At 37.6% G+C, this 26834-nt stretch overlaps 1 protein-coding gene across 1 annotated transcript in view; it reads right to left on the minus strand.

Annotated features, from left to right (window-relative positions):
- The window catches only part of LOC104483131 (adhesion G protein-coupled receptor A3-like), a 279708-nt gene extending 254347 nt beyond the window's left edge, over nucleotides 1-25361 (minus strand). The window contains exon 1 of the mRNA XM_086752545.1: nucleotides 25055-25361. Coding sequence (XP_086608671.1) covers nucleotides 25055-25299 — 245 coding nt within the window. The 5' untranslated portion in view covers nucleotides 25300-25361. The remainder of the gene's footprint in view (nucleotides 1-25054) is intronic.
- Between the last annotated feature and the right edge of the window lie 1473 nt (nucleotides 25362-26834).

Here is a 26834-nt window from a genome sequence, read left to right on the forward strand (position 1 = left end):
GTTAAAACGTGCCCTTGCATGTTGCATAAAGGAACAATGGTAGGGATGCTCTCTACATTGTATTTCGCTACTTGCCATTTTGTTTAAGACATCTTCTATCTTAGGTATTATTTCAGCTTTTGTACCTTTACAGACTGAAAAGAATCATTTTTAAAGAGGTTTCAAAACTACAAGAATTATTTCATACCTGAGCCTGCCACTTTCCATCATGTTAAATTACACTGATTTAATACTTGAGTCTGCCACTCTTACTCATATTGAATAACACCAAGTAGCTATGCCAGCCTCACTGAAATTTAGAAGGTCAGTTTATAAATCTCTTCTTCACACTTCTAGGCAACTGCTCACCAAAATAACCTCTTTGAATGGAGCTATAATGTTCTCAGAGAGTATCCATTTTACCAATGCAGAGTATCAACATATGTGCCTTAGAAATCACCATCAGAATAAATTCTTGCCTCCCTCAGCTCAGCACCTCTCTACCTACAGTAAAATGTGGCAGAAGTCCTAATCTACAGACAACAGCCAGAAGAGGGCAGAGGGAGAAGACTAAGGACAGAGGCGACCGAGGCAAACACTTAACTGGATTAGATTGAAATTATAAAAGTGAATTCACATTTTGTCATTTTCTCACACTTTTTAGATTTCAGTATTCTCTTCAGAAATGCCTGAGAAATAAATGTTTCAATAAATGTCCCAGCAAGTTTCACCATATTCACCATACTCAAATGAAGAACAGATTTAGTAATCTAACGAGAGGTATCCCACATTAACTACTTGATCACCCTTCTTCTAAAGCATCCATGGTTATAATTTTATCCAAATGATATACCACAACTATAAAAAGCTCCTTGGCCTACAATCTGGATCATCTCACTCCCATCTGTAAATCATCAGCTAACCACAGACTAGTCAGCAGTTACACATTTTAGGTAGCAATTTATTACATAATTTTTTTAAAAATATATACAAAATTATTGTGGGCTTTAAGAGGCATGCAAGAATAAGATTAACAGATTTCTTATTTAGCCTGAATATGACTTAAATGACATCATCTGTATCAACAAGCTTATGCATTACACATTATATTATTTCATTTCTATTTCTTTAAGATTGCATCAAGATTTTACAAGCTGCATTAGCCCAAGGCATAAAACATTCATAAGATGAGTAAAATTTCTAGCTGCATAGTTTATATTGCATAATTTTGTAGCTGCATAGTTTCAGAAAGAGTGAGCAGCAAAAATCAACTACAAACCACCACTAGCCTCATTGATTCCCAAAAGAATTAACACTTAAAGAAGTGAAAATCCCAATATCCTACTTTCTAACATGCAATATAACTTTAAAATAATACACTAAGTTTGCTTTCCAACTGGACTTGGTACTTTACAACATTCACTCTGTTCCCCGGAGAAGGCTATCGAGCTCCTAACAGTTCCATAAGCTCAAAATAAAAGCAGAGCTCTTGGCCATACTGCTTTGGAATGTTAAGTCTGTAAACGAGGCAAAGTATTTTACATGCTTAGAGGTGGTTTTGATTCTATAATAAAAGGAATTTAAATTCCTAAATCCTACGGTGTTATTACGAACCTTCAAGACAGTTTTCTAAACTTCAACAATGTGCCTTTATCTTTAAATTCCTTTAGCTTTCCTACTATGTTTAAAGAGAAAGAACTTTCATAAGGCTGATTAAAATTTTCCTAAGCTATATAGTTTCATAAATATGTTTTCATGAAGAAAGAAGAGCTCTTGAACTTGAGATGGGCAGCTTTTGAATCTAGAAATTCAATTTCCTTAGAGAATATCTGAAAACCACATTACAGGAAGCTATGGTTCCTGACTTAAGGGAAGTGGAGGGAAGGAAAAAGTAAAATAACAAAATGTGCAGCCGACTTGAACCTGCCAAAAAAATCAAAATAAATATTACCCTGCATATATTGTCCTGAGCACACGTTATATGAAAATGGTAGCTGACATGCACCAATAAATAAAAAGGCTATGAACTTTGTTTAATATGTCGACACTTAGCAAATTACCGAAAGAAAAACAGCAGCATAAACTAAGTACTTTTATCAGCATTTCTGAGGGTTTTCTTGCATTTTCTTAACATTTAAAACACATTCCTGATTGCTTTTGGTAGTAAACAACACACAAATATAGAAATTATCTTGCTGATTGATACCTTTTATTCTACATTGACAACCTTGTTTCTGCCCATGTGCGGTACTGCACACTTCAAAGGAATGACAAAAATCCCACATTAAAGCCTGCCCTCAATGAGCTTATGACTCCATAGTATCAATTAATGTATGCCTGCAGCCCTTTTAATCTACTCCAGTGTAAACAGGTTTTCTCACTGTACATGTTCTTTTCCAAATTTCCTTTTAAAGTACTATATTACCTGCTTTGATGCTTTCACTGCCTGCATTTAGGTACACTTCATATAAGTATTAGTTGGTTTTACCAATTTTGTCTTTCATATCAACTGAATTTACTGGTTCATTTAGGTACTTCTATTTCAATTAAAGAACATTGTCTCAGACTATTTAACTTGGTTTTATTTTTTTATATTGTGGTGGGAACCTTTTTGACAATAATGCTGGTTTCATAAGTAATATTTGTGCCATACTTAAATTTTACTTCCTTCAGTTCACCTCCTCTCCAATTTCATTAAAAGCTCCCTCTTAAGCTTAGTGCTTATTATATCCTCTCACTGTATTTGTTTGCTCTTTATGCTGCTGCATCCACGTTACTCACTCTTCACTTACCGGGGATTATGTCTCTAATCACTCTCCGAAGTTCAGAGTATTGAGCTTTTCCAGTTTCATTTGTGTCAAAAAGAGGTATGAAGTGCTATAAGTAGACCTTATACAATCAAAGGGTAAAAATTTATCCAATGAGGTTTTTTTATCAGAACTCCAAAACATTATCGCAGCATAGAAAAGGAAAAATGGAAGCTTTGTCTTTTCTAGTTAGATGATTCAGGAAAATTATTTAAACTGAGACCTGTTATTGTTTTTAAAAAGAGAAACACTGTCATATTACAAAATTTGTATATAAAAAAAAAAGTAAAAATTGTTTTATTTAATCTAAGAATGCCTAACATGCAAATAGTGATTATTCATTAGCACTCAGTAGATACAAGTGCAAAATGTGAGCAGTTTCAAAATACCAAGCGTGGACCAGATCTTGCCAATCTTTATGCGTGCCAAGTATAACATTACTTTCCCAGCACACTACTGGGTTTTGGCCCTACCTCTTCTCTCCTGAGAAATATAAAAAAAAAAATTTACTTTTTCTGGGGTTCAATGCATAAGCATCTAATAAAAGTATCAAAAATAATACATGACATATGATAATAACTCATGTGTGTTAAGAAATAGCCCTGACACTGAAGTATTTTAAAATACATCCTTAATTCTCTTTTTTCCTCACATAGACAGTCAAAATCCATGTTCTTACAACTATACCATAATAAAATTCAAAATAATTTTGATATATCAGCATCTAAGAGGTTTCTTATTTCTTTACAGTTAAGCTTGACATTTTTCTTTGAAGGTTAATTCATTGGAACTGTTGGCTTCCTTCTGGGGAATCATTTTTTTCTGTTCTCCAGACTTTCAAAATATTATTACTGTAATTAACATGTATTTGAGGACTTGATATTCCTGCGTTACCTTTGAAGTCTACTGAATACCTTGTACCAGTCAACTTATTCATGGGATAAAATGACTTAGGCAATCTCAGAACCATGTAGCTATCATACATAAATCCACCCAAACAAGTAAGACTTTGTTGAATTGAAGCAGTACTTCAAAATCCTCAATAATTTTATTAGATTTGCCCCCCCCTACTTCTCAGATTATTTATCAAATCCAGCACATCTTCATGATACTTTATAAATAAACAATAATAATGACTTTTCATGTAGAAACAGTTGAATCCTCATAGCATATTTGTTCACATCCATCACATTCTTACCTTTAACTGACATTGAGGACTGCACTTGTTATTTTTAATGCATAACTGACCATCTGAAGATATCACTGTCCCCTTATGCTTATTTTCCCATCAGAACCTCTTTCTCTAAATGAATACCTCAATACAGACAGTGGCCACACAGAAGGAAGCTACTTTCCCCAGTTTGGATTCAGACAGTCAGGCTCGGACAACAAAGCTGATCAAGGAAATAAAACCTTACTGAAACAGGATGTGATTCTAGGTTCTACAGAAGATGTGAACAACTGGCCAGCAAACACATGACCAGAATAAGAACTTTCCAAAAGGCAAAACAGCACACAAGTATTTTCAAGTGTGTTATACAGATTCTAATGTACAATTACTAAGTATCCCTGTGGCTGGCAGTTTTACTTTCAGACTTACTTTGTCACAGGCAGTAGGCCAGACTTACACTGGCTAGTGCCAGCCACAGCTAGAAGACCATCTAGAAGCATACAAGATAAGTTTCAACTAAAACCACCCCAGCAGAAAAGCAGACTGGGAAGGGGGGTAATAATTATAATTTTTTTTAAAAAACCCCAAACCCCAGCAACTTTCTTATCATCTTCTGTAAAATACAATTCTTTTAAAAACAAAGAAATACATCAGCTCCCCCTTCCCAGCTAATGAAACTTCACAAGAAAAGCAGCTTGTAACAACTTGAAAATTAAAGTATTTATTTAAAGATTAGCCATGTAGAACACGCAACCCTAAAGGTAAAGGGCCTACTTCAAAGGTGCCCTGCAGGGCTGGTAAAGAGGCAGCAGTGACTTTTGAAACTCAAGTCTGAGACCCTGTCAATGGCTTAAACAAACTAGGACAAACCTAATCCACTGAATTTTGACCTGGAGTAGTACAAGACTTGAATTCTCTGAAGATATAATGCTGGCTACAGTAATTTCTTTTTTCAACAGCAGGATGTTTAACCTACATGTGTTAGTTCAAATATTCCATATATCTTGCATCTGTCATAAAGTCATGTTAAAATTAAATTTCACTGTAGTAAACCAAGCTAATATAAATGAATGTGTCCTAAGAATCCATTAAGTGTCAAAGTCAGAAAGTTGTTGGAGGTCTTAAGCAACAGCCATGATTACCCTCTTTCTTCTTTTGCTGTTCCTGACTTTGTCCTTTTTAGCCAGCCAGCCTTTTAATTTCTATGTCCTGGTCATCAGCTGAAGTAATAGAAAATCATAATATTGCAAGATACAAAACATTTTGAAAATATAACTAGTTTCTTCCCTTTTCAAATACTTTAATCATTTCAAAATGCAGTAGCCATAATACGAGCAAGAAAAATAAGTAGCTGATTTTTTTAAACACTTCTGGATGCCTCTCAGTGCCACTATTTCATATTATATTCAAAAAAACTTTCAGTGAACATTTCAGAACTGATCCTAGCAAATATCCAAACTCATTTCATCCCGGGCACTTGCAAGGTGTATGATTAGCTCACTTCCATGAGCTCAGTCACATCATAGCATAAGCCAGAGATGCACAAAAATTCTACACAGGCTCTCAAGAACACTGAGGAATTTTGTGTACAGAAATAAAGTAGATGCCCTCCAAATTTCTGAATGAATATATAAAACTACATCAAGTAATTTTCAAGTATGTATGACAGGGCTGTGAGTTGGCTTGAGCTTTGAAGATTTGCTTAGTCTTTCTGCTTGCAGTTTACTCCTCAAAGAGAACTCAAAGGTCTTTTGACTATGGCAGACAGAATAGAAATAGAAAGTGTTTTAATCCAGACCTCCCCTGATCATTGCTTCCATACAATTAGAGGGGGAATTTTGGGTGGGTTTTTTTCTCCCTGTTCATTTGAGAATTGGTCTTCAGAAAGTCATTGAGTTTGGCTTGTACCAAAATCTGCACCAACCTTTCTGGTCTTTCAGCAAGCTTTTCTTGCCACTCCTCGATGTCCCCATGCTGGTGTCCTGTTTAGTTCAGGACGTGAGCACACTGTGAAGGGAATCATGCTTGTCCCCATTTCTGTGCTTTGGTTTGCAGTGCAAAACAGCCTCTGAGCGCAATGATGGGATATCCTGCAGGTGAAATCAAGTTCAAGCTCTGCTCCAGGAATGCATCTAATGCCTTTCAGAAGAAGAGGAGCATTCAATCTGTGCGACCAGACTAGAGCTAGTCCGAATTTAAATATGAACACATGCTCTCCCTCATCCCCAAAATATGTATAATGGAGTTCTACAACCACATTTAATACTCCAAACTGAAACCTCTCTAGGATGGACATCCAGTCCTCAGCACAAGCTCTTTCATCCCACAGAGCCACAGCGCTGCCTGCGTTGGAGCCCTGTACAAATGTCCTGGGCTGCCAGGCACCTGCTCACCATCACCCCTCACACCTAGCTCCTGGGTACCTGGAAACCCCAAGCAAACAGCCAGCTTTCTCTCAAACAAATCTCCAGACCAAGTAAGGCACCGTACCTTCACATCCTCAAGCATCATCACAGTAGATTTCCTTCCGGTCACCACCACCTCCATCCCAGGGGATATCAGGTGAAGGTACAGGCAAAACCACAGCGTATGCTCAATTAATTTACTTATACATTACTGAGCTTCTGTGCTTGGCAGCAACTTCTTGGAGACTCTGAAAAGCCGTGACGACTGATGTGTCACTGTAAATATGAAAATGCAATAGGACTGAAAGGAAGTGCAGATGAACCATGAAGCTTTCCCTCTGCAACTAAAGAAGTATACAGTAATTATTTGAAGGATGGTATTTCACTACATTGACAATATTCACCTGAATCTTTACGATACTTAGCAACTGCTTTCCTACAAGCTCTGCATTACCACTGCGCTCTTGCATTTTTCTTTCTTTCCTGTCATCTCAAAAGTAATAATCCTGCAACCTAAATTCATACTTTTCAAATGACAGAATTTGGAGACATAGTATTTGCCTAGAGGATCATTGGTCTGACTCAGTAAGGTGTGGTTTTTTATATCGAATGTCACTTCTGAGCAACTTCAACACTTATCTCACCAGCACAAAAATGATAGATTGAGCTATCAAAATACAACAGCAACTTTGATTCCACAAATAATGTATATCATAATATACTGCGCACCTAGAACAACAAATATTACAGCTAAAACTACTGTAAATTTAGCTTTAGACTAGACTATAGATTCTGGTAAATGCTAAAATTAAGTCAACTAGGGTACTCAAACCAGAAAACAAATACATTAATATTGCATTTTTGTCACAGACTATGCAAAACATTTCTGGGTAAGGTAAAATTTGTATTTTGAGTATCTTAAAAAATAGCAATGCAATGAACATTATTAAAAAAAAAATAGGTCTTGACTTTGAATACTGGACCAATTACATAGAGCTGATTTCTCACTAAAGAAAATGGGAATTCATCTCTCTCACACACATGATTAAAATGAATAAAGTACCATGCTGTCATCTTGCAGTAAAGGATCTATTGACGTATTTCTGTCAGACTGGTATGAGTAAGTTTCCCCTTTCTACATTCATTAAAGTAAAAGAAGATTTTATTCACCTTGAAAGAACACAGAACATGCTCTGCACTCTCTGTTCTTGACACGAGTCCCAAAAACTGCAGTTATCACTCTCACCAGGCTCAACATTTAAATGCCTAAATAAAATACTGTACAATCAACATGTCATGGGAAGAATCAAATTCAGAAAAACCTCAGTTTAAGTCATTCAGTATCTTTTCCTACTATTAGAAATCCCCAGAGTATAAATTTTGCTACTTATGTGCCAGCTCCTATTGTCAGCTTGTATTTTTTCAGCTTGGCTTTGTCAAGATTTATTGACAATAAAACATTTGGATGTATACTCCATCAAAATTCTGCATAAATACATACTGTAATAAATAAGACTAATGATCTTTGATCATACATACTGTACCATTAAAATATCACATGCAGACCTCTTTGACGGTGCCATTAAACTGATGTGACTTAGGCTTTTTCTATGAAAATGCTACCTATTTGCAAAAATGGGCAACAATCATTTTTACCAACACCACAGTATCAAGATAGCATCTGGAGACACCACAGATGAAGTGAAGAGCAAGGGAAAAGTAGCTTCCTTTAATGCCTGCAGCATGGATGCCATAAAAACATTTCAAGATCCTGTTACCGAATTCTGGCAAAGGACTTTCCTCTTTAATTCTTTTATGATAGTTTGCACATTGTCTAGGAAAGCCAGTGATGCACATTTAAGTTACAGAGGAGAAAAAAAGCTTGCTTGTTTGAAGTGTTTTAAAAATAAAAAAAAACCAAAACATTTAAGCATAATCCCTCCCCCCCAGCAGCTATGCATCATATTCGAATTTAATTACAAACGATTAGTGGTGATGTTTTACACAGCAGTAAGCTTAAAAGTAGCTGTATTATGAAACATCTTCCAAATATCTTTACTTTACAAATCAAATAGCAACTTAACCATCTAAAAAGCATTTGTGATTAAAGAATTGTCAGCATGAAGGTTTCTCCTTCCCCTAATAACTTGGATTACTCCTTTGGGTTTAGAATTTGGCTATAATATAACGTATATGCTTATACCTGTTACACAAGAGATTATCCATCAATAATACAAAAATAATCCTAGATTCTATGAGAATTTACCAGTGAATCCTCAGGGTGATTAACATGTTCTTTCAAACAGTTGTCATCTCAGTAAGTAAAATATTTAATTTCATACACATAAGTCTCCAACTAGCTGTAAATGTGATTGAAAGCAATGTGAAGAGAGCAGATATCTGACATGTTTAGCCTGTCTTTATAAATTATAACATACTACATTCACTGTTGTATAAATTATTTTTAAAATACTAAGGAAGACCAAGAGGAAATCTTTTTAATACAGCTAAAAGTTTGCACTTCCTAGTACAGGAAAGAAACAGTGCCAAATTACAGAGAGTACTTTTTTTTTTTTTCCTAATTTAAAATACAGGGTACAGGGGAAGACTTTAAAAACAGTAGCTACTGAAACATTAAACTTAATGAGTAACTTAAAGATCAAAGGATGGTAACATTGAAATCACAAAGCTCTTCATGACTTTCATCTCTGCAATAAAGCTGCTATACACTGACTTAGAGCTATAACTGGTTTCTAGTACCATCCCTTTTACCAACACCCACCACCCAATAAAAATCCTACTGGCAGTAACAGACAGGGAAAACAGAAATACAGTTCATTAAAGAAGCATCCAGAAACAGGCCAATTATTTTTAAACTGCAACTTCTTATGCCAATATATTTATTGAACTTTGTTGTCAATATTTTGTAGGTAAAGTGGTGAGGGTTGAAGGAGAAATTGAATTAGTTGAGTAACATCAAATAATAAACACAGACCATTAAAATCAGTGGGTTTCACATCTCAAGAGTTTAATTAGAGTCAGAGTATTTGGCAGAATTCAAAGCAGAAGAACTGTTCACAGATGAAGTACACCTGGTGAGCATGCTTGCCAGTGTCAAGCCAAAAGACACTTGAAAACTATCCAGTGTTGAGTATTTCCAAATATATAGTGTACTACCGGACAGTCAACAAAATTATTTTGATACTACCACAATTCTACTTCTGTATTAAAAAAAAAAAAAAAAGGGTCTCTTTTTACAAGTATTATACTAGATTTGCAGCTTCTTCCACACAGAAAGCAGTATTGCATGGATTCTCTTGATATTTCTAAGTCCATACCTAGAAATACTTAAAGCATTCTTTTGGTAGCGTATATGTAAGTATGTGTGAACACACACTAGAAGTATATTTTCACCTGTTCATTTAATTTAAAGTTCAGAAGAGAAAAATGCAATCGTGTCACAATGCTAAGAACCTGTCCCAGTAAAAGCCACATCAAGCCACCATCTTCTTGCTGAGCTTTTACAATATCCAGTCAATCTAAGAAGGAATAAAATATCCATCACAGTTCCTATGTATTCCAAAGGTTAATTACTCTCACTTAGATTTCCACTGGCATTCTTATTCTGAGTGCATTTGGTTTGAGCTCTCAATGACTGTATCTCATTATTTTCCATATTAAGTTATCTTTGATATCAGACTTCTTTTTTCTATGTACGCACCTATGGGATGTAATCAAACAACCTCTTAATCTCAAACAAGTAAAATATTTATGAGAAAACATTTAAGGATACAACAAATATTTCCTAGTTTTTAAAAAATATATTTATAACATCTTTTTCTAGTCATCTTTTTCTCAGTAGCAGCGAACAAAAGTAATACTTACTCCTTAATTCTGCATTTTATTCCCTGCTTTTGGATTCAAGATGATATTATCAGTGCACTTTTAGTAATATCACACCAGGAACAGATGTTTAACTGATTATGCACCATTATAATTAACTGTTTTTCAGTGACACAATTTTGGAACTGTTTTCTGGAACATGCAACTGCAAACCACTTTCTTTGTTCTGGATATTTGACAACGTTCTTGGCCATGTTAAAATGAATGTTGATCTATTGAGTCCAGCTTGCCAAGCAATCCCGGTTACTCTACAGAACTGCCCCAGGCTGTAATCATTCCTCCCAACTCTGCCTTCTGAGAACTTTATTTTTTCCATCTGGATCATGAATAAATATGCAGACAGCAACAAGTCATCAGGAGCAGGTCAGACAGGAGTCTATTTAGCTCATTGTCCTGTCTTTGATAGTGGTCAAGAGAAGATACACAAATATAAAAACTACAGCAAGAAGGTCTGCAGCCAGCCTATGTGAGCCATGAAGAATTACTTCTTACTTCCTATGAAACCCCAATCCAATCATTTCTTGCCATCTCAGTCCTATACTATAGAAAACAGTGAACAACCTTCCCTATTCACTTTTAACATACCATAGGGGTTTCTCAAGGCAGGACTCCCTCAGCTATTTATCACTCCTCACACACAAGCTTTTCCATGATTCTGTACGTCTATGTACCTTCTCTTGCCCTGCTCTGCCCTTTTTGGCATGGAAGAACCAGAATTCTATACAGCGTCCAAGATGCAGATGCATCACTGTGTGCTTACACAGTGGGAACAAGACGTTTCGTTCTGTTACGTGTGTTGACTGCTGCTGAGCTGTCATTTTCATAGGATGCATCACACCTCCAGATTATCACTCCTAAAAGTAACAAGTGTTCAGAGTCACCCAAAGTGTAAGTAAAGTCAAAATTTTCCACACACCCTTTTTCACTTAGCATTTATCAATACTAAAATAACATTTATCAACTTCATCTCAATTTTATAGGAATCTTCTTCTTAATCACATAAACTCACTGAAAAATCACAGAAAAGTAGAAGAGGAAAAGACTAGAACAGCTACTGGAGTATTCACAAGTTCAATACATCAATTCATATTCTTACCCTCGCCCTTTGTTCATTATTCTTTTAAGTACTGGCAAACTAACCTTAATAAAACATTATTTGTATGGTGATCTGTATGTCTTTCTGCAGAATAGCTTCTATTATAATATAGTGCAAAACCAGACAAAAAGTACTATTTGAAGTTAACACTTGCAAGCTCAAAGTGAGCAGCCATCCCCCTACAACCATATCCTCATTCAGGGCTGGGGAATCCATCAGTGAGGACAAGCCCCACAGCATCCTCTGTGGAGGATAGCCTTCAACTCTGACTGACCATCAGCAGTGGACACAGAATCATAGAATCTTAGAATTGTTTGGGCTGAAGGGACCTTCAAAGGTCATCTAGTCCAACCCCCCTGCAAGGAGCAGGGACATCTACAACCAGATCAGGTTGCTCAGAGCCCCATCCAACCTGGCCTTGAATGTTTCCAGGGATGGGGCATCCACCACCTCTCTGGGCAACCTCTTCCAGTGTTCCACCACCATAATTGTAAACAATTTTTCCCTTACGTCCAGTCTGGATCTGCTTCCTTCTATTTTAAAACCATTACCCCTTGTCCTGTCACATTTCTCAAGGTAAGTAAAAAGTGCTTGGCAGAGCAGATCTGTCCCCGATGACTGGGCAGGATCTCCTCTGTGAGGTCTGTAAATCTTCAAACCATTCACACAGATCAATACAGAGAAGTTGTTCTTTGAATATTAAGCATTTTGCCCTACTGTAAGAAGTACCAATCCAGCTGATGGCGTGTATGTATCTCTGAACTCTGTGTCTGACCATCTCCTCTTTCAGGAGGCAGACACTAGGCACCCTGAATGGTCAACAGAGGGAAATGCTTTCCTACTAAAGGCTCAGGGAAAGGACTTTCCTGCTGGTCAGTTCCTGGAAGGTGGCTCCCATAATTCACAGGTTAAAAAACAAAAAACAAAACCCAACAAAACAAAAAAAGACCACCACATCCCCAAAAATCCACATTAAAAAGAAGCAGTCAGCAGTACAGGAAATCGGCATAATGGTGCAGAAGAAAGTGAAAACTAGAAGTAGAAAGTGTAATAGCCTTCCCTAAGCCCAGAGACAGGGATGAAATACAGGTTTTGTGGCCAGCCTTCACAAAACAATAGATGTTCAGAGAGCGTCAACCTCATGCATGCCCACCAGAGATAATGTGGAGAGACTATCAAGACGAGGAAGCATTACTAAAAGATTTCTTTTAGACCGGCTAAAAAGAGTGATCCAGTTTAAAAAACATTGTCAATATTTTTACCTTTGTTTCCCCCCCCAAAAAAAAAAAAAATTCAAGTTCAAAATGCAAATTTTTCCACTTCTAGTTTCTTTTACCCTTTTCCTTCCAGTTTCAGATGAACAGAGTGGTGACCCACACTCCGTAACAAAACCTACTAAACCATTATTAACACATTATAAGGCTTAGAGCTGTGAACTAAAGAATACCCAAAAATACAAAACTGAAGCTTAACTCAAGCAAAAGAGCTATCAGCAGAGCCATGGTGCAATCTTTCTGAACAAATATATAGCCAGCATCAATACCAGAATTATTTTTAACAGACAAAAAAAGGACCTATTGCCCAGCGCTCTGTACCTCTTAGAGCCATTGAACTCCTCCAAAAACCTTTTTTTCACTGGCATGCTGTTATTGCAATTTAATAGCTTTTTCTCTCAGTCATACCTTCACCCTTTCTCCTTTCCATAGTGCTAATAACTAAATGAAGCACAAAATATTGGCCTCAACACACAAGGAAAATTGAAGATGCACTTACTGCTCAAGAAAACAGAGAGAGGCAGGAAAATGTATCAATCTGCCATGAGAAAACTAGGCCAACCAATGAGAAAGCTAAATTTAAGCTTTTATTCATTTTTCATAAATTCAAAATGTTAAAAGCAGGAGTGCAGCTTTCTGTTTTCCCCACTAGAAGACCAGTGCATTTCCCCACAGATGGAGTGAAATGTAGTGACTTTGGTTATTCAAAAAGTTTTATCACAAAGTTAAACACAACGTTGATTACATACAAGAGAGCATACTATTAATATTATATATAACTTTAGTTCTTGCAATCTCAGCACCCCCTTGCCTTTCAGCTTACTGACAACAACTAATGATAACAAAGGTAAGACAACTAGAAAAGCAGAGAGACAGGTTCCCCTATTGAAGACAGAACCTGGTCCATTTTCCGAAGTTGGATAATCACCTCAGCTCTGGCTGAAACAAATTCTGAGTTTTGAACTCTTGAAACTCAGAAATAAACAAAAAGGAAGTCGTTCTTCACCAGTATGTAGTTGAGCTGTAGCACTTCTTGCCACACTTCTCGCCTACAAACACAGGGAGCTGGCACTGGTTCTGGGGACCGCTGGACCAGGCTGTGGAAGGACATTCCATTTTGGCAAATGAAATGCACAGGAACCACAACACTGAGTTGGGATGGAGACTAGAAGATCCTGGTGGGAAATATCACACTCCTACTCTACCCTAGGCACCTGTTTTTAAACACTTCTAAACTATAGACAGGGTACATGGCTGTTTGGTCTGGTGCAGGACAGCCACTCATATATTTTTATCAATGACCCAGACTGCAGAAAATTAAAAGCTGTGTAACCATAAACATTTCTTATGTCCATATATCATATTTTTACAGGTTCCAAAACAATATTAGTAACTGAAAATTCACATGAAACAACAAAGCAGCAAGGAAAAACAGCTGGGAGATCCAGCCACCCCAGTTTTTCAGCCTAAAGCTTCTTCAGAAGCTTTATTAGCTATTCCAATTTCAAAAAGGGAACACCAGCCAACTGAAAAGGCTTATAGACTAACTAACCATATGGAACCACTGGCTCAACATATAATTCAATGCCACCATTTTGACAGCTACTTTCAGGAAAAAGAAAAAAAAAAAAAAAAAAAAACACCACAAAAAAAACTTGACTTCAGTGCTATTTAATAAATGATTACTTGAGGGATTTTATTTGTTTAAAACAATCACTCTGCCTCAGCTAAAGCAATACTCTGGAAAGCTAGCATTAAAAAAAATGATTTGCTCTAATCTATTCCAAACTGAAACTTGGCATCTAATCCCTCTTCATTACCAAATAGCTTGCTAACCAAGTATTCAATCTGTAAAGCAGCCATAATAACAATATCAAATAGTTGACCTGAGTTCTTCAAAGGTACCTACAGAAAATAAAAACTTAAATAGCATTCAATTGCAGGGAGATTGAAGCAAACAACTCTCTTACCCTTATTAACAATGCATGAAAAAATATGGAGGATATTTTAATTTAACATCATTTTATCCAATTACCAATACTGTTGTATTATTTATTTAAAAAGATGTTTTCCTAGTCAGCAATTTACTGTTTAACTGTGTAAAATTGTTATGAAGACCATTTTATGGACTAATTCACTAATAGACTAGTTATTAAATATAGGCACAAATTAATTAATGAGAATTGTTTCAGAAATAATATTTTATTAGAAACATGCTTATTGATTATCTTCTCTACATTCAGAAGATTAGAATTTATTACATTTATTTAGCTCGTGCTTATTTTTTGCTTCATCAATCTATATTGTTGACTCTTTACACTGTTATTAATAACATGGAATTGTGCAGAAAGTGGAGAGAATTATGAACAGCACAATACACAACCATTAATGTGGGGAGTTTTCCACATTTTAAGTGTTAGGAATTTCATTATTCATCCTTTTATTATAGAAATAAAGGAAAAGACAAAGGAAAGTGTTTGAAAAATCACCTTCTCTTTTTCTGCAACTCTCATTGTTTCTTTTTCTGTTTAAATTAAAGACATTAGTGTTAGGATATCTGCTATAGCTCCAAGAGGACTAGTAAGTATATAAATATGCCAAGTAAGACTTTAATATGAACAGCAGCTCGGCATTCATTTAATACACATGTTAATTCATACTAACAGATAAATACCAAACATTACATCATTTTCTGATGCTCATATCTCAAATGTCCTCCTCTGCCCTTCCTCAGGTATACTTAAGGTCCTCAAAAAAAAGGTTCTCAAACCCTAATAACTTTATATGACCCTATGAGCACAGATGCTAAAGAAAGGAAAGCAAAGGAAAGCATAGGAAAGCATGACCATTGGGAGGAAAAAAAAAAAAAAAAAAAAAAAGAAAACAACAAACCCAGCATCTTAAAGATGGCCTTCTACTTGTACTGGATGAACTTATATTCTTACTCAAAGTCTCCCAACATTAAAGGAAAAATGTATGGAACTTCCCTCTGGAAGACTCCTATATAACATAACCAAGGAAAAGATCAGATTAACTTTCTGATAGTCTGTTGTTACCAAACATGAAGGTAAAACTCCCTGTACAGAAACTAAAGATATTATTCTCAGTAGTTTAACAGCTACCTGAATATCTGGTATTCTAACTCCCACAGCTTGACTTCATTTTCTGAGCATCTTGTAATCCAAATTCCTTTAAATAAACATGATATTATACGTTGAAGAGTTACCTGAAGCACAACATGACAAAATTTTACCATTCTCCCTCTATAGATTATTACCTTGCTATAGATGAGATGATCCATGACTCCATCAGGGACTGTAGTAATAAATAAGTCTAATGATGAAAATGTTGGTACAATATGATTAACAAAATGTGTGCCCAACACAAAAGCTTTATAATGATGACATTCATTACTAAGGGAATAATGTATTGTTTTCTTGCAACGGAAAGAATCCTTTGTTTTGTGCATTTCAACTGTGTTTTCTTTCCTCCATCCCATAGGTAGTAAGGATGGAAAATTGTGGCTTTTGCAAAATTAGCATGGATTTGTCAACTGCTACAGCCATAGCTGAGAACAGTTCATTAACATGATCTAATTTAAAACAGAGCTAGATTATAAACTTAAAATGTAAATATAGTGATATGATACAAGAATAGAGCTATGTGAATAGCTATATCACAGGAGAAAGGAATGCAGTCCCTTAAGCTTAGACTTGCTTACATATTGAAAAGTTTAGTTTTCTGGCTCAAAGACTACAATGAGAATAACAGCACACATGAAGATTTCATCTTTATCACTATAATTATTTGTGTTATACATATTTCGCGGTTTTGGAAGGACAGTTGCAATATTGTTTGAATGTTGTAACAAAGGTGTAGAGAAAACTGGAAATTAAGCTTTTCCTCTTCCCTTCTAAACAATGCACAATTCTGGGGATGGAAAAAAAATCTCATCATTGTGACTATTCCCTCCAATCATCAGCAACATATTTGATGGATCAATATATAATTATTGCTTGACACAACCACATTCAGACTCCTTTGCTACTCCACTGCCTGCAGTTTTGATTATAAACTCTGTAAGGGGGCAGAGCTAGACATTCAAATGTTTTTCATGTTTGTAAGTTGTGTAATAGGATCAACTCCATCTGCCTGGCCCCAATTCCAGGCACCGCTGAACTCCAAGACTTAATTCAGATCTCTCTGAGGACCCATATCCTCACTCATTTCAGTTCCACTCAAGTAAGTTCAGAAGAGAAGAATAAAATGAGTCAAGGATCAAAGGTGAAGAGGGAAGACGTAATGGACAGTTTTAGAAAAGAAACAGGAACTGGAAAGTCATGTAAGACTAAAGAAGCGGTGGAGACCATGATCTGGAAGCAGAGGCGGCAGCACACAGCAGTGAAAGTGCAGAGGCTGCCAGAGAAGTGGAGCATACCAGAGGACCAAGAGCAGAGCTGATGAGAAGGGAGAAAGGTTTTCTTCCTCTGCATTTGTAGCAAACAGAAGTGTACAATACATGCAAGGAGTAAACAAAAATAAGGTGCAGATAAGATGGAAAAAATGGGGAGAAGTATCAATGGAATAAGAATAATGATAAAAGGCATTAAAAGGTTCTGGGAACAACAGCAGATGGTTCCATGCACAGAGGACGGCCCATGAAAGACAAAGAGAATTAAGCATTTTTCTTAGCCTGCAAAGCTCCTCTGATACGAAATGTGTTAATACATAAAAATTGAGTTACTTGGGAGTGCTGGTAAATTTGATTCCTCAAAATTGGTAGGAACTTTTGTTTTTCTTCCCCCTCTCTGTTAAACGCTGGTAGGTTTCCTGTTGCATCAGGTTGTTAGCACATTCCATTAGAGGAACCTTTCCTAACATTTCAATATCCTTCCTCTGGAATTTCTGTAAAGTCTACTGTATTAAGAAAGTTGTTCACAAACAGATTATGATTTTCTTTCACTCCTTGGCTCTCAAATAAATTGATATCATGCAGATTAATTTATAGTGCACATATTGAAATAACTGTTGCCAGGGAACTAATAATACAGAGCAATGTTAAGTGTTCAATTATTTCATTAAATCTATGCTTTTCTCCAAATTTTCCAGGCCTGATTTGGTTGTGACTAGTTTTAACCTTATTTTCCATTCTATGATGTAGTTTGTTCTTTTCTCAAGTTACAGGACATACAAAACCTTTACGCTCCCAATTTATACTGTTGTCTATAAAACGTGCACTCTCTGGGATAATCTACCACATAGCATCAAGACAAGGGTTTTATGGGGAGACATTATCTTGATTGCTATGAGAAGGAAGAAATCACAGTAATTCTTTAGTAAACAAGGAGAATGATAAATGTCCATAATTTGGAATCTGGAAGGCTTATCAGGTTACTCGAAAACTATAATGATATCTTAATAACACAGAAAAAAAACCCAAACATTAAATTTCATTTTGTGTTATACAAAGCCTACAGTATATATGCTGAAAATGCATGCCAGTGCCTTTATACCTTCAGGAGTTTTTATGAACAGCCACTTCAGAAGACAGCCACCCACCAAAGGAAAGCTTAGAATACAAGTTTAAAAGAATTTGCTTACTTACGCATAGCTATCAGCAAATCTAAATTCTATACAATTGAGGAATAAATCTCAGGTTCTTGCAAAGATTTATAGGTTTATGAGCATAATACACATAAACCACTGTGTGCTTCCCTTATTGGCAGAACAGTTTATACATTCAATATATTGCTGTTCAGATAAGATTATAACCAACTAAGTACAGAAAAGAAACTGTCAACAAGTCTCTAAGACTATAACAGAAACTGCAAAAGCAGAGTTTTCAGATGACTAACCATACCTTCAGAGTACTCCCAAATCAGTCCCAGACATGAAAACACAGTTGGAACTGATTTTAAGGGAAGGGTGAAGAATGGCATGTTGCCACAAAAATAAGAACCAAGCCTGAACTGTCTGTTCCCTGTATTATGTAATTGCCAAAGTACATGGAAAAAAATGTTAATATTATAAATAATAAGGAGTTTTTAGCCAAATTACATTTGGGAAATCTAGAAATAGACAGTAAACTTGTGATTGATCAAAGGTAATAATAGTTGATTAGAGAAGCACACAGCCAGCCTTTTCATGTTTTGTATGCTTTTACTGCTGTGAGGGTTTGGATATTCTGTCAGGAAGATGGAAAGGGAGGAAGCTTAGAAATCAGTTGGCAATTTTCCTCAAAAATTTAAGTTAAATAGCATACATAGTGATCCTTGAAAACACGCATGAATATTATTAAGTAGCAAAAACTATGCTGGCACAAAGCTCTGACTCTCAGATGTGCACGAAGGAAGTGTGTAAGCTTCATATACATGGATGTGTGTTTCCTATGGGCTGTCAGAGCAGAACCTCTGTCCCAGTAAAGACACACTGCCCTTTATCTTTCAGATTCATGCCAACTCTGTATTATAAAAACAGGACAAAAGACAGCAGTGACGAAAGTAGGGATGGATTATCTGGAAAGTGGTTGGATCCAACAGCTGCAAAATTTGTGATGACAGAGGGTCCCAAATAGGGAGAAACTTTGCACAAGAAAGCAGTGTTACGCTGGCTATTTCTGCCCAGAAAGTTTCTAGGTCTGTGTTAATGGCAAAGGAATAAACAGGCTTCTAGAGTCACAGGGGTTCCTATGACCCTGTTGTTGTACCGCATCAGACAATTAATTAAGATTTGTGATTTTAAACTTCTGAATATGTAGAAAAAGTAGAATGCATACAATATTGAATCTTTAGAGCTTCATTTTAATAACATTCTTCAGATCTTTTGCTTCTCGCTATTCAGACCTGTCATAAGAAAGTCTTTTCCCCTTCTTCACCTCCCTCCCCGCTACTCCATCACTCCCCTCCCTCCATCTCACATCTTATATTGCTGTCAGGATATTTAGAAAGGGACAGGGAAAGAAAAATATATTTTAAGAAAACATTTCAGTATGCCTTCAAAAAAATAAGAAAAAGAAAAAGAAGAACTACATTTTCAAATTTCTAAAGAACAGTCTGTTGGTCCCAAGGGGCAGCAACTCATGCAGCTTCCTATAAAGGGAAATTCCACTTACATAAATCACCTTCTCCCTGCAACTACCTCACTGCAACAGATAAGAATATCTACACTTCAGAAACAAATTTCTATTGCAAATATCTCTCTGACAGTTAAAAGTAAATCAGTTTTATGAATATTAGGCCAATCTACAAAAAAAGAAAAGAAAAGAAAAGAAAATTTTAAAAAGGTGCCAGTGTCACGTACAAAATTTCTTTCTGCTGATGGCAAACAAGGTCAGTAGCTGACCAACTGACAAATTATACCATATCACAAAATCTCAACTTCATTTAGGACATCTCAATAGGTATCAGATATATTCTCTCGCACCAACTGCTTTTCTCAAAGAAAGTTACACTGAGAACTTAAAAGCACCAGGATACATGGCACTGTTTCACTTTATAACATTCACAGATCAGTAAGGATAAACAGGGAAAGAAATCTTGGTGTGATTTGTTAATCTAGTAACTAATAAAGCAGCCTTTATTGTATTTTGGACATCATTTACAAATAAGAATTCTGTTTGCCTTAACAGAATCTTTTTTACCCTTCGCTCGTGTTAAAATTTCCAGTAATGCCACATATCAGTTTGATCACAAGAAAGTCATAATTTGGAAGTGGCCCTAGTACTGCCTGCTATTGAGAAGCAGAGAAGAGAATTCAGGTGTAGATATGCCCTCATCAGAAATAATATAAAGAAAATGAAAGTATTTTCAGTTACAGTATTTTTTTTAATCTATACCATGAAATATCAAGGAATACTAGACTAATATCTAAAGACTTTTCATCTCTAATGGTTTTATCTTCTCCTTATTTCACCCTCCTCAACCATCTGTCCCAGACCTTCCAAGTTTTATGTGTATTTTATGTTGGTTTCCTTTATGTTAGGAGTTGCTTTCACAACAACAAGCTGGCTTTTTTTTTTTTTTTAAGAGTTTTGGAAAAAGCATGTATAAATATGTATACACACATAAATAATGGAGCAGGAAATCTGGTTTTTATTCTTTTTTTTTTCTGCCACTGAGTGAACACAGGAAGCTAAACAAGGTGAAAATGTTTGTGAAAATCCTTATAATGAGAACTAGCCTACTTTCTTTAATCACCCTGTTATTTATTAATTAGAAATACTATGTGAGATCTTATAGCAATAAAGATGAGAGTTTTAATTCCAGTAGACATGACATAAATGAATGTGACATAAAAGTAATTTTGGGATAGAGAAAACTGGGACAGTGCTGCTTTCAGAAGACTAGTTAACATTAGTAAAGTGCTTTGAGGATGAAAACCCTTATGTATGTATTATGGCTATGGATTGCCACTGGAGTCATGTAGCCTCACTCTGAAATTTAGATTCTGAGGAATTTGAGACAATCTCCAACTCAAAGTCAAAAGAAATGCATAGATAAAAATATGAAGACTCCTATATGATATGAAATTGCTATGAGCCATACACTACCTTAAATTTTCTTCATTTCTACCATGACAATTAAAATAGTAGACTTCCACAAGTGTATCCATGGGTAACATTTGTAAAAATAACAACCTTTGGTATAAATGTTGGACTTCCTTTTGAATTAAGAGGGAGGAAGAAAAATAGTGATGCTACTGTAAGAAACTGATAGCATTTGTCATTTCAGAGTATGTTCTGCACAGTGATATCAAGACATGTAACAAACTGAGAACTTTTAAGAACTAAAAGAATAAACTTTTTAATACCATTTGACAGGAAAAAGGAAAAAAAAGAAAAAAAGTACAGACAGTAAGTAACCCACCAATATATCGTCCAGTTTACATGGAAGAGCTCATAATAAGTTGTAGGGTTTCTGCATTGCAAAAAGTAGCAATATTCCACATAGTCCAAATTTCAGCAAGTCAATCAAAAGTTAAACAACTAAAGTCTCTGTTGGCATAGAAGAGAAAGAAAATTGCAAATAATCTTCTTCCCTAGAGTTACACTTCAACAACCCAATCACACATTTAAAAAAAAAAAAAAACCAAAAAAAGCTTGAATGGAGAAAACTCTCTATTATCCTGAAGGGATATGGCTCCTCCTTGTTGGGTCTACACTTCCACGCCACCTGAGAGCAAACTGGGGAGAGGGGATCCCATAAATTAGTGATTCAATAGCTGTATTCCTCATGGAAAAGAAGACAGTAACTTTCTCAACTCCATCCCTTCCCCGATACAAGGCACAGAAATATATGTTGCAAATCAGTAAGGGACTGAATTCCTTTAACAAAATATGTAGAAATACTATGCGAAGCCACAGCTAAGTTTTTTCTTTTGATCCACATCAAGCACTTGAATTTTGTTTCCAAAGCAGTAAAATACTAAATAAAGAGAGGAAAACAGAGTCCAGAAGAAGGGGGTTTTGTTGGTTTTGGATTTTAATATAAAATAAAGAGGAGTGGATAGCTGCTTTATCAGCTTATATTTTGGTTTTATTTCTAGTGTGATTGTTTACTATTGGGAGCATTCAGACAGTACTGAATAGCTCTAGTGTTTGAATGATTTCAAAGAAACTATGCAAACTTCCTCACCTCATAAGCTGGAAATAATCAGTTCGAACCTGTCAAGAGCAAGCATTTCCTCAGTGACTTCACAGTAGTCTGTAGTCACTGTGTGAACGTGTTACAAGTATCTCCAGTAGCGATACTTTTAGTCCACATATGCCACGAAGAGCCTAAATTGTCAAACTCAGTCAAGGTCCACGGTCACTTGGGTGAAAAAAAGGTTAAACTAACAAATCAAAACTTAAATTTGCTGATAAGTAACATTACCTAGCATGTAAATAAAGTGTTACACATGCACAACCTCATCCCTTAAAGGCTTAAGAGATACAGCAGAGGTAATCCCTCCATCATCTTTGCAGAACAGTTAAAAGAGTTTGGCTTTGATTTTCCTTTCCAAAAGAAAATAGCTCTAGAGAAGCAGCATCCCTATATAATAAATATATATATATACACACACGAGAAGATCACTTATCTGCCCAGGAAAAAAAACCAAAATGCTTGTTACATTTTTTCATTAAAGTGTTACTGCATCTGAACACATATTCCTTTATTCACCTCTATATTTCTTAATTGTTAAAGCAATCCAAAATGTTATATTCCATATGTTAAAGCTCTCTTTCTCTCTGTGGGCCCATAAAACTGAATGGAAGCAGGCGTTATCTACAAGAATATTCTCTTTCGCCCAAGTGTTCCACACAGCTACAAAAACAACTGAAAGAAGGCTAGTGTTTGAGCTTTTTATCATTATTTTCTGCAGCTGGCTGAATCTCACAAGTGTAACTTAATTCATCAAAAACAGGTTCTCCTGGAAAATCTTTGACACATTCAATCAAGTTGTCATCTGTGTGTTCCAGTTACTGAAAATTATTACATCCCTAGCACAGCTTTTAAATTTTTCCCTTTGAATAGTCAAGATTTAGCCTTAAATTTACTTTTTGAGACAAAAAAACCTCACAAGACAGGCAATAAGAGGAAAGGGATAAGTTTAGGTGATACAGTACTTGCCCACATGAAATACAACAAAAAACAATAGTGTGTATGTTTTATATGAACTAAGGTCAGCTAATCAGCTACCCGGTCAATGGCTATTTGTAATAAAGTTTTAAAAAAACTAAGATGGCATCTTTCTAATGAGTACGAGCAAGTGTTACATGAAATGCGCGTGTTCGCTTTCGGTGCCTTAAATCATATGTCTAAGTGAGCAAATCCACCTACCACTTCAAACACACCACTTCCCCATTCATCTTTTCTCACTTCTGTTTCCAATTCCATTTCTTTTTACAGCAGTGAATGAAAAAGCAAAATCACTTCTGGTGATCTTATGGTCAGATGGATTCATCTACTGGTATCTACCTCGTGAAAAGAAGAGTTTCTTAAAAAAAAAAAAAAATCTAAACAAAACTCTGTAAATAAATGCTTAAGAAGAAAAAGCTTTGTAGAGACGCTGAGTGTGAGTTTCTACAGGACTTTAACCAATGGAAAGAAATAGTTTCTGCCTGTCCAAGATGTTGACATTTTATACTTTTTGGGGAGTACAAACTGTAACTATACAGCCAGTTACATAAACTGCAAAAGTAGAAGTGAATTTATCACCTAGGTCAAAACTTACGTTGATGTAAGAATTTTATTCTGAACCAGCCTATTAAAATTTAGCAGGAAGTGTAGTTATTAGATCTTGTATATTAACACGCAAAAGTTTCCCAGATGAATAATCAGCGTATCGCTAATCAGCATCAAGTCACTCAACAGCTATAGCTAAAACTGAACTGAAGCCTACACAGCACATCTGTACATTTACAAGCACAAGTTCCCCAGATGTTATAAATTACTTTCTTTACCAGTTGTCTCCTAAAAGTGTTGACTTAAAGAAAATGCAGTGAACAGTGGAGATGTTCACAGCAGGAACTGTCAACAAAACTACATTCAACAGTAAAAGATCTGTTGATATGTGCATGATCTAAAGGGTAAATGTCACAGGGCTGTTAGTCCTTGGGTCCATTACAGGGACATTACTTTCACCTACGCTTGATGATAGTTACGAAAAGTTCTACTACTTTACTTACAAAATACATCATTTATTCAAGTTTAGCTATGTGCAACAGGCAACACAACATCACAACCTATTTCTAAGTCACTTGGGGAGAAAAAAATAAAAAAAAAGGCAAGACACCAAACCGTGAGTCATTTTCAATTACCGGACAACTCAGAATATTGAAGATTGAGTCGTTCCAAATGGTTGTAACACAAACTCTTGTTTAAAAAAAAAAAAAAGAGAGACATCAAGTTCCAAACTTTATTTAGAGGAGACGAGAGAGAAGGGGAAAACCAGGTGATCACACAGAACTCCTGACGGCAGTTTGCCGTTACCGATGCCGTTCATTTACGGCCCGGGTGGCCGGCGGAAAGGTGCACCAGCGAGCTCCATCACTTCTGCTGGCGTGACATTTTCCAAACCACCACACACACAGCGGCATGCAATTTACATCAGGGTGAGCCCAGCTTCCCCAGTTCGACCAAAACGCCAGCAAGAGTTTCCAAACTGAGAATTACAAGAAAAAAAAAAAAAAAAAACACTCAAACTCTCACAGACTTTTTAAAAGCCGGGCCAGGGTTATCGTCTGCGCGGGGCGGCTCTGCCTGCTCCTACGCCTGCGGCGGGGCAGCAGCGGGCACGGCCGCGCCGAGGGGTACCCCCCGCACCCCTCTCTACTTTGGGGCGGCCCCCACCAGCCCTTCGCGCGGTGGGGGGTGGGGGGAGCGGGGATCCCGGGGCGGCCGCCGCCAGGTGCGCGCTGCCCCGCGGGCCGTACTCACAGGGACACGGTGCGGTTGGGCAGCACGGCGGGCTGCAAAGTTTCCACCAAGTCGCCGCCGCTGCAGACCACTTTGATGCGGAGGGTGGGGCGGCCGGGCCCCTTGGCGCGCTCGGCCGCGCAGAGGCAGCGGTCCACGATGAGGTCGGGGCAGTTCCTGCTGCCTCCGCACAGCCCCAGCGCGGCGGCCGCCAGGCAGAGGAGGAGGCAGAGGAGGCGGCGACGGCGGCGGCACGGCCCGCGCATGCTGAGCCAGCGAGCGAGCCGCCAGCTGCCGCGCCCGCCGCTCCGCGCCGCGCATGGCACGCGCCGCGCAGCTCCCTTCCGCGCCGCTCCGCGCTCCCCTCCACGCCTCCTGCGCCCACCCCGCCCCGCCCCGCCGCGCCTCTCGCTGCGGCCGGCTCCGTTCCGAGGGACCCCCCCCCGCCCCCTTACTGCCTCCTCCTCCGAGGAGCCGCCGCTCCTTTCCTGACACAGCCCGTGGAACGGCGGCGCTGGGCGGACCCCTCCGGCCCCCAGCGGGCCCCCCCCCCGCCCCCTCTCACGGGGTTCGGGGCCGCCCTCGCGCCCCACCGGCACCCGGAGCCCCCGGCAGTTCCCTGCGCGGCCGGTACCTGCGCTGGACCGCGGTGCCTTGAGCCCGCCGCGGGTGTGCGGTGATCGGGGATGGGGAAACCAGACAGATGCGCCAAGGATGAGCTGGACCGCAAAGCGGGTGCGACTAGCCTGGGCACAGACTGGAAAAGCAGGAGCTGGAAAAACTGCAGGGGTTGGGAAGCTAGTTTTGAAAACAGCCGTCTTTGCTACCACTCCCGAAACGTGTGTGCAAAGCACTGTTCGCACCTGTGGTGGTGGGAAAGGAGTTTTGGGCCATGGGCGAAGGTCAGGGTGGACCAAGAGACAGGACTGGTTCTCCAGCCAGCTCTGTGCTGGCCGGCCACTGCCATCACAGAGGGGCCACACGCTTAGCTAACTTCAGGCCCCTCCAAAAATGCTGCAGACATGACTTAAATCAAAGGTTTGATCAATAGACAAAGACTGCTTCAGCATCCAGGTCAACAAGTAGTTTTCTTTCTTTTCTACCTGTATGTGCATGTTGTTTACAGCGATCGGTAGCTTTGGAGCATTTTCAATAGCATTTTGTGATATAACTCTCAGGATAGATTTTCAGCATCAACTGCAAGCTACTTTTTTCTTTTTTTTTCTGAAAGTGGACAAAAAATGCAATTTGTAAGAGAGACTTCCATTTTTAATGGGCTTTTACAAAAGGAGTGTGTTCCTTGCCTGCTCATACTCAATGGAGACTCACAACACACATTTTCATTGCAGGATCTAGGCCAAAGTTAGTAATAGTCTGCCATGGCTGTAAAGCTATTTTAAGAAATCACTAGATTTTTTTTTTAAACAATATTGTATTATAGTCCCTTAGGGAAGATTTGTCTTGCACATTTACAATGCCTGTTATCACTGTGTTCTAATACCTAATGGGAGCCTTCAGGCACTAAGTTTATTAATACGTGATAGAAGGGTTAGCGCCCTTGTGAAATTCCAGGCGAATAGGAACTTTCTCAGGAGCAATCTTTTCCTGTACAGTTGCTGATTTAAAGAATCATAAATATTACAACCTCTGTTCTTTTATTTTTAAAAGCAAAGTTGTGTAAGGCTTACTGGCAGACAGCAAAATGGACTGTGTTACATGAGACCGCTCAGCATTGTAATGGTTACATGCTGTTCTTTATCATAAAAAAACCCAATCTAGCATCTAAATTTGAAGTGCTTTT

This window comes from Chlamydotis macqueenii, chromosome 7 (genome assembly GCF_036417535.1).
Source record: "Chlamydotis macqueenii isolate bChlMac1 chromosome 7, bChlMac1.mat, whole genome shotgun sequence".
NCBI classification, from domain to species: Eukaryota; Metazoa; Chordata; class Aves; order Otidiformes; family Otididae; genus Chlamydotis; species Chlamydotis macqueenii.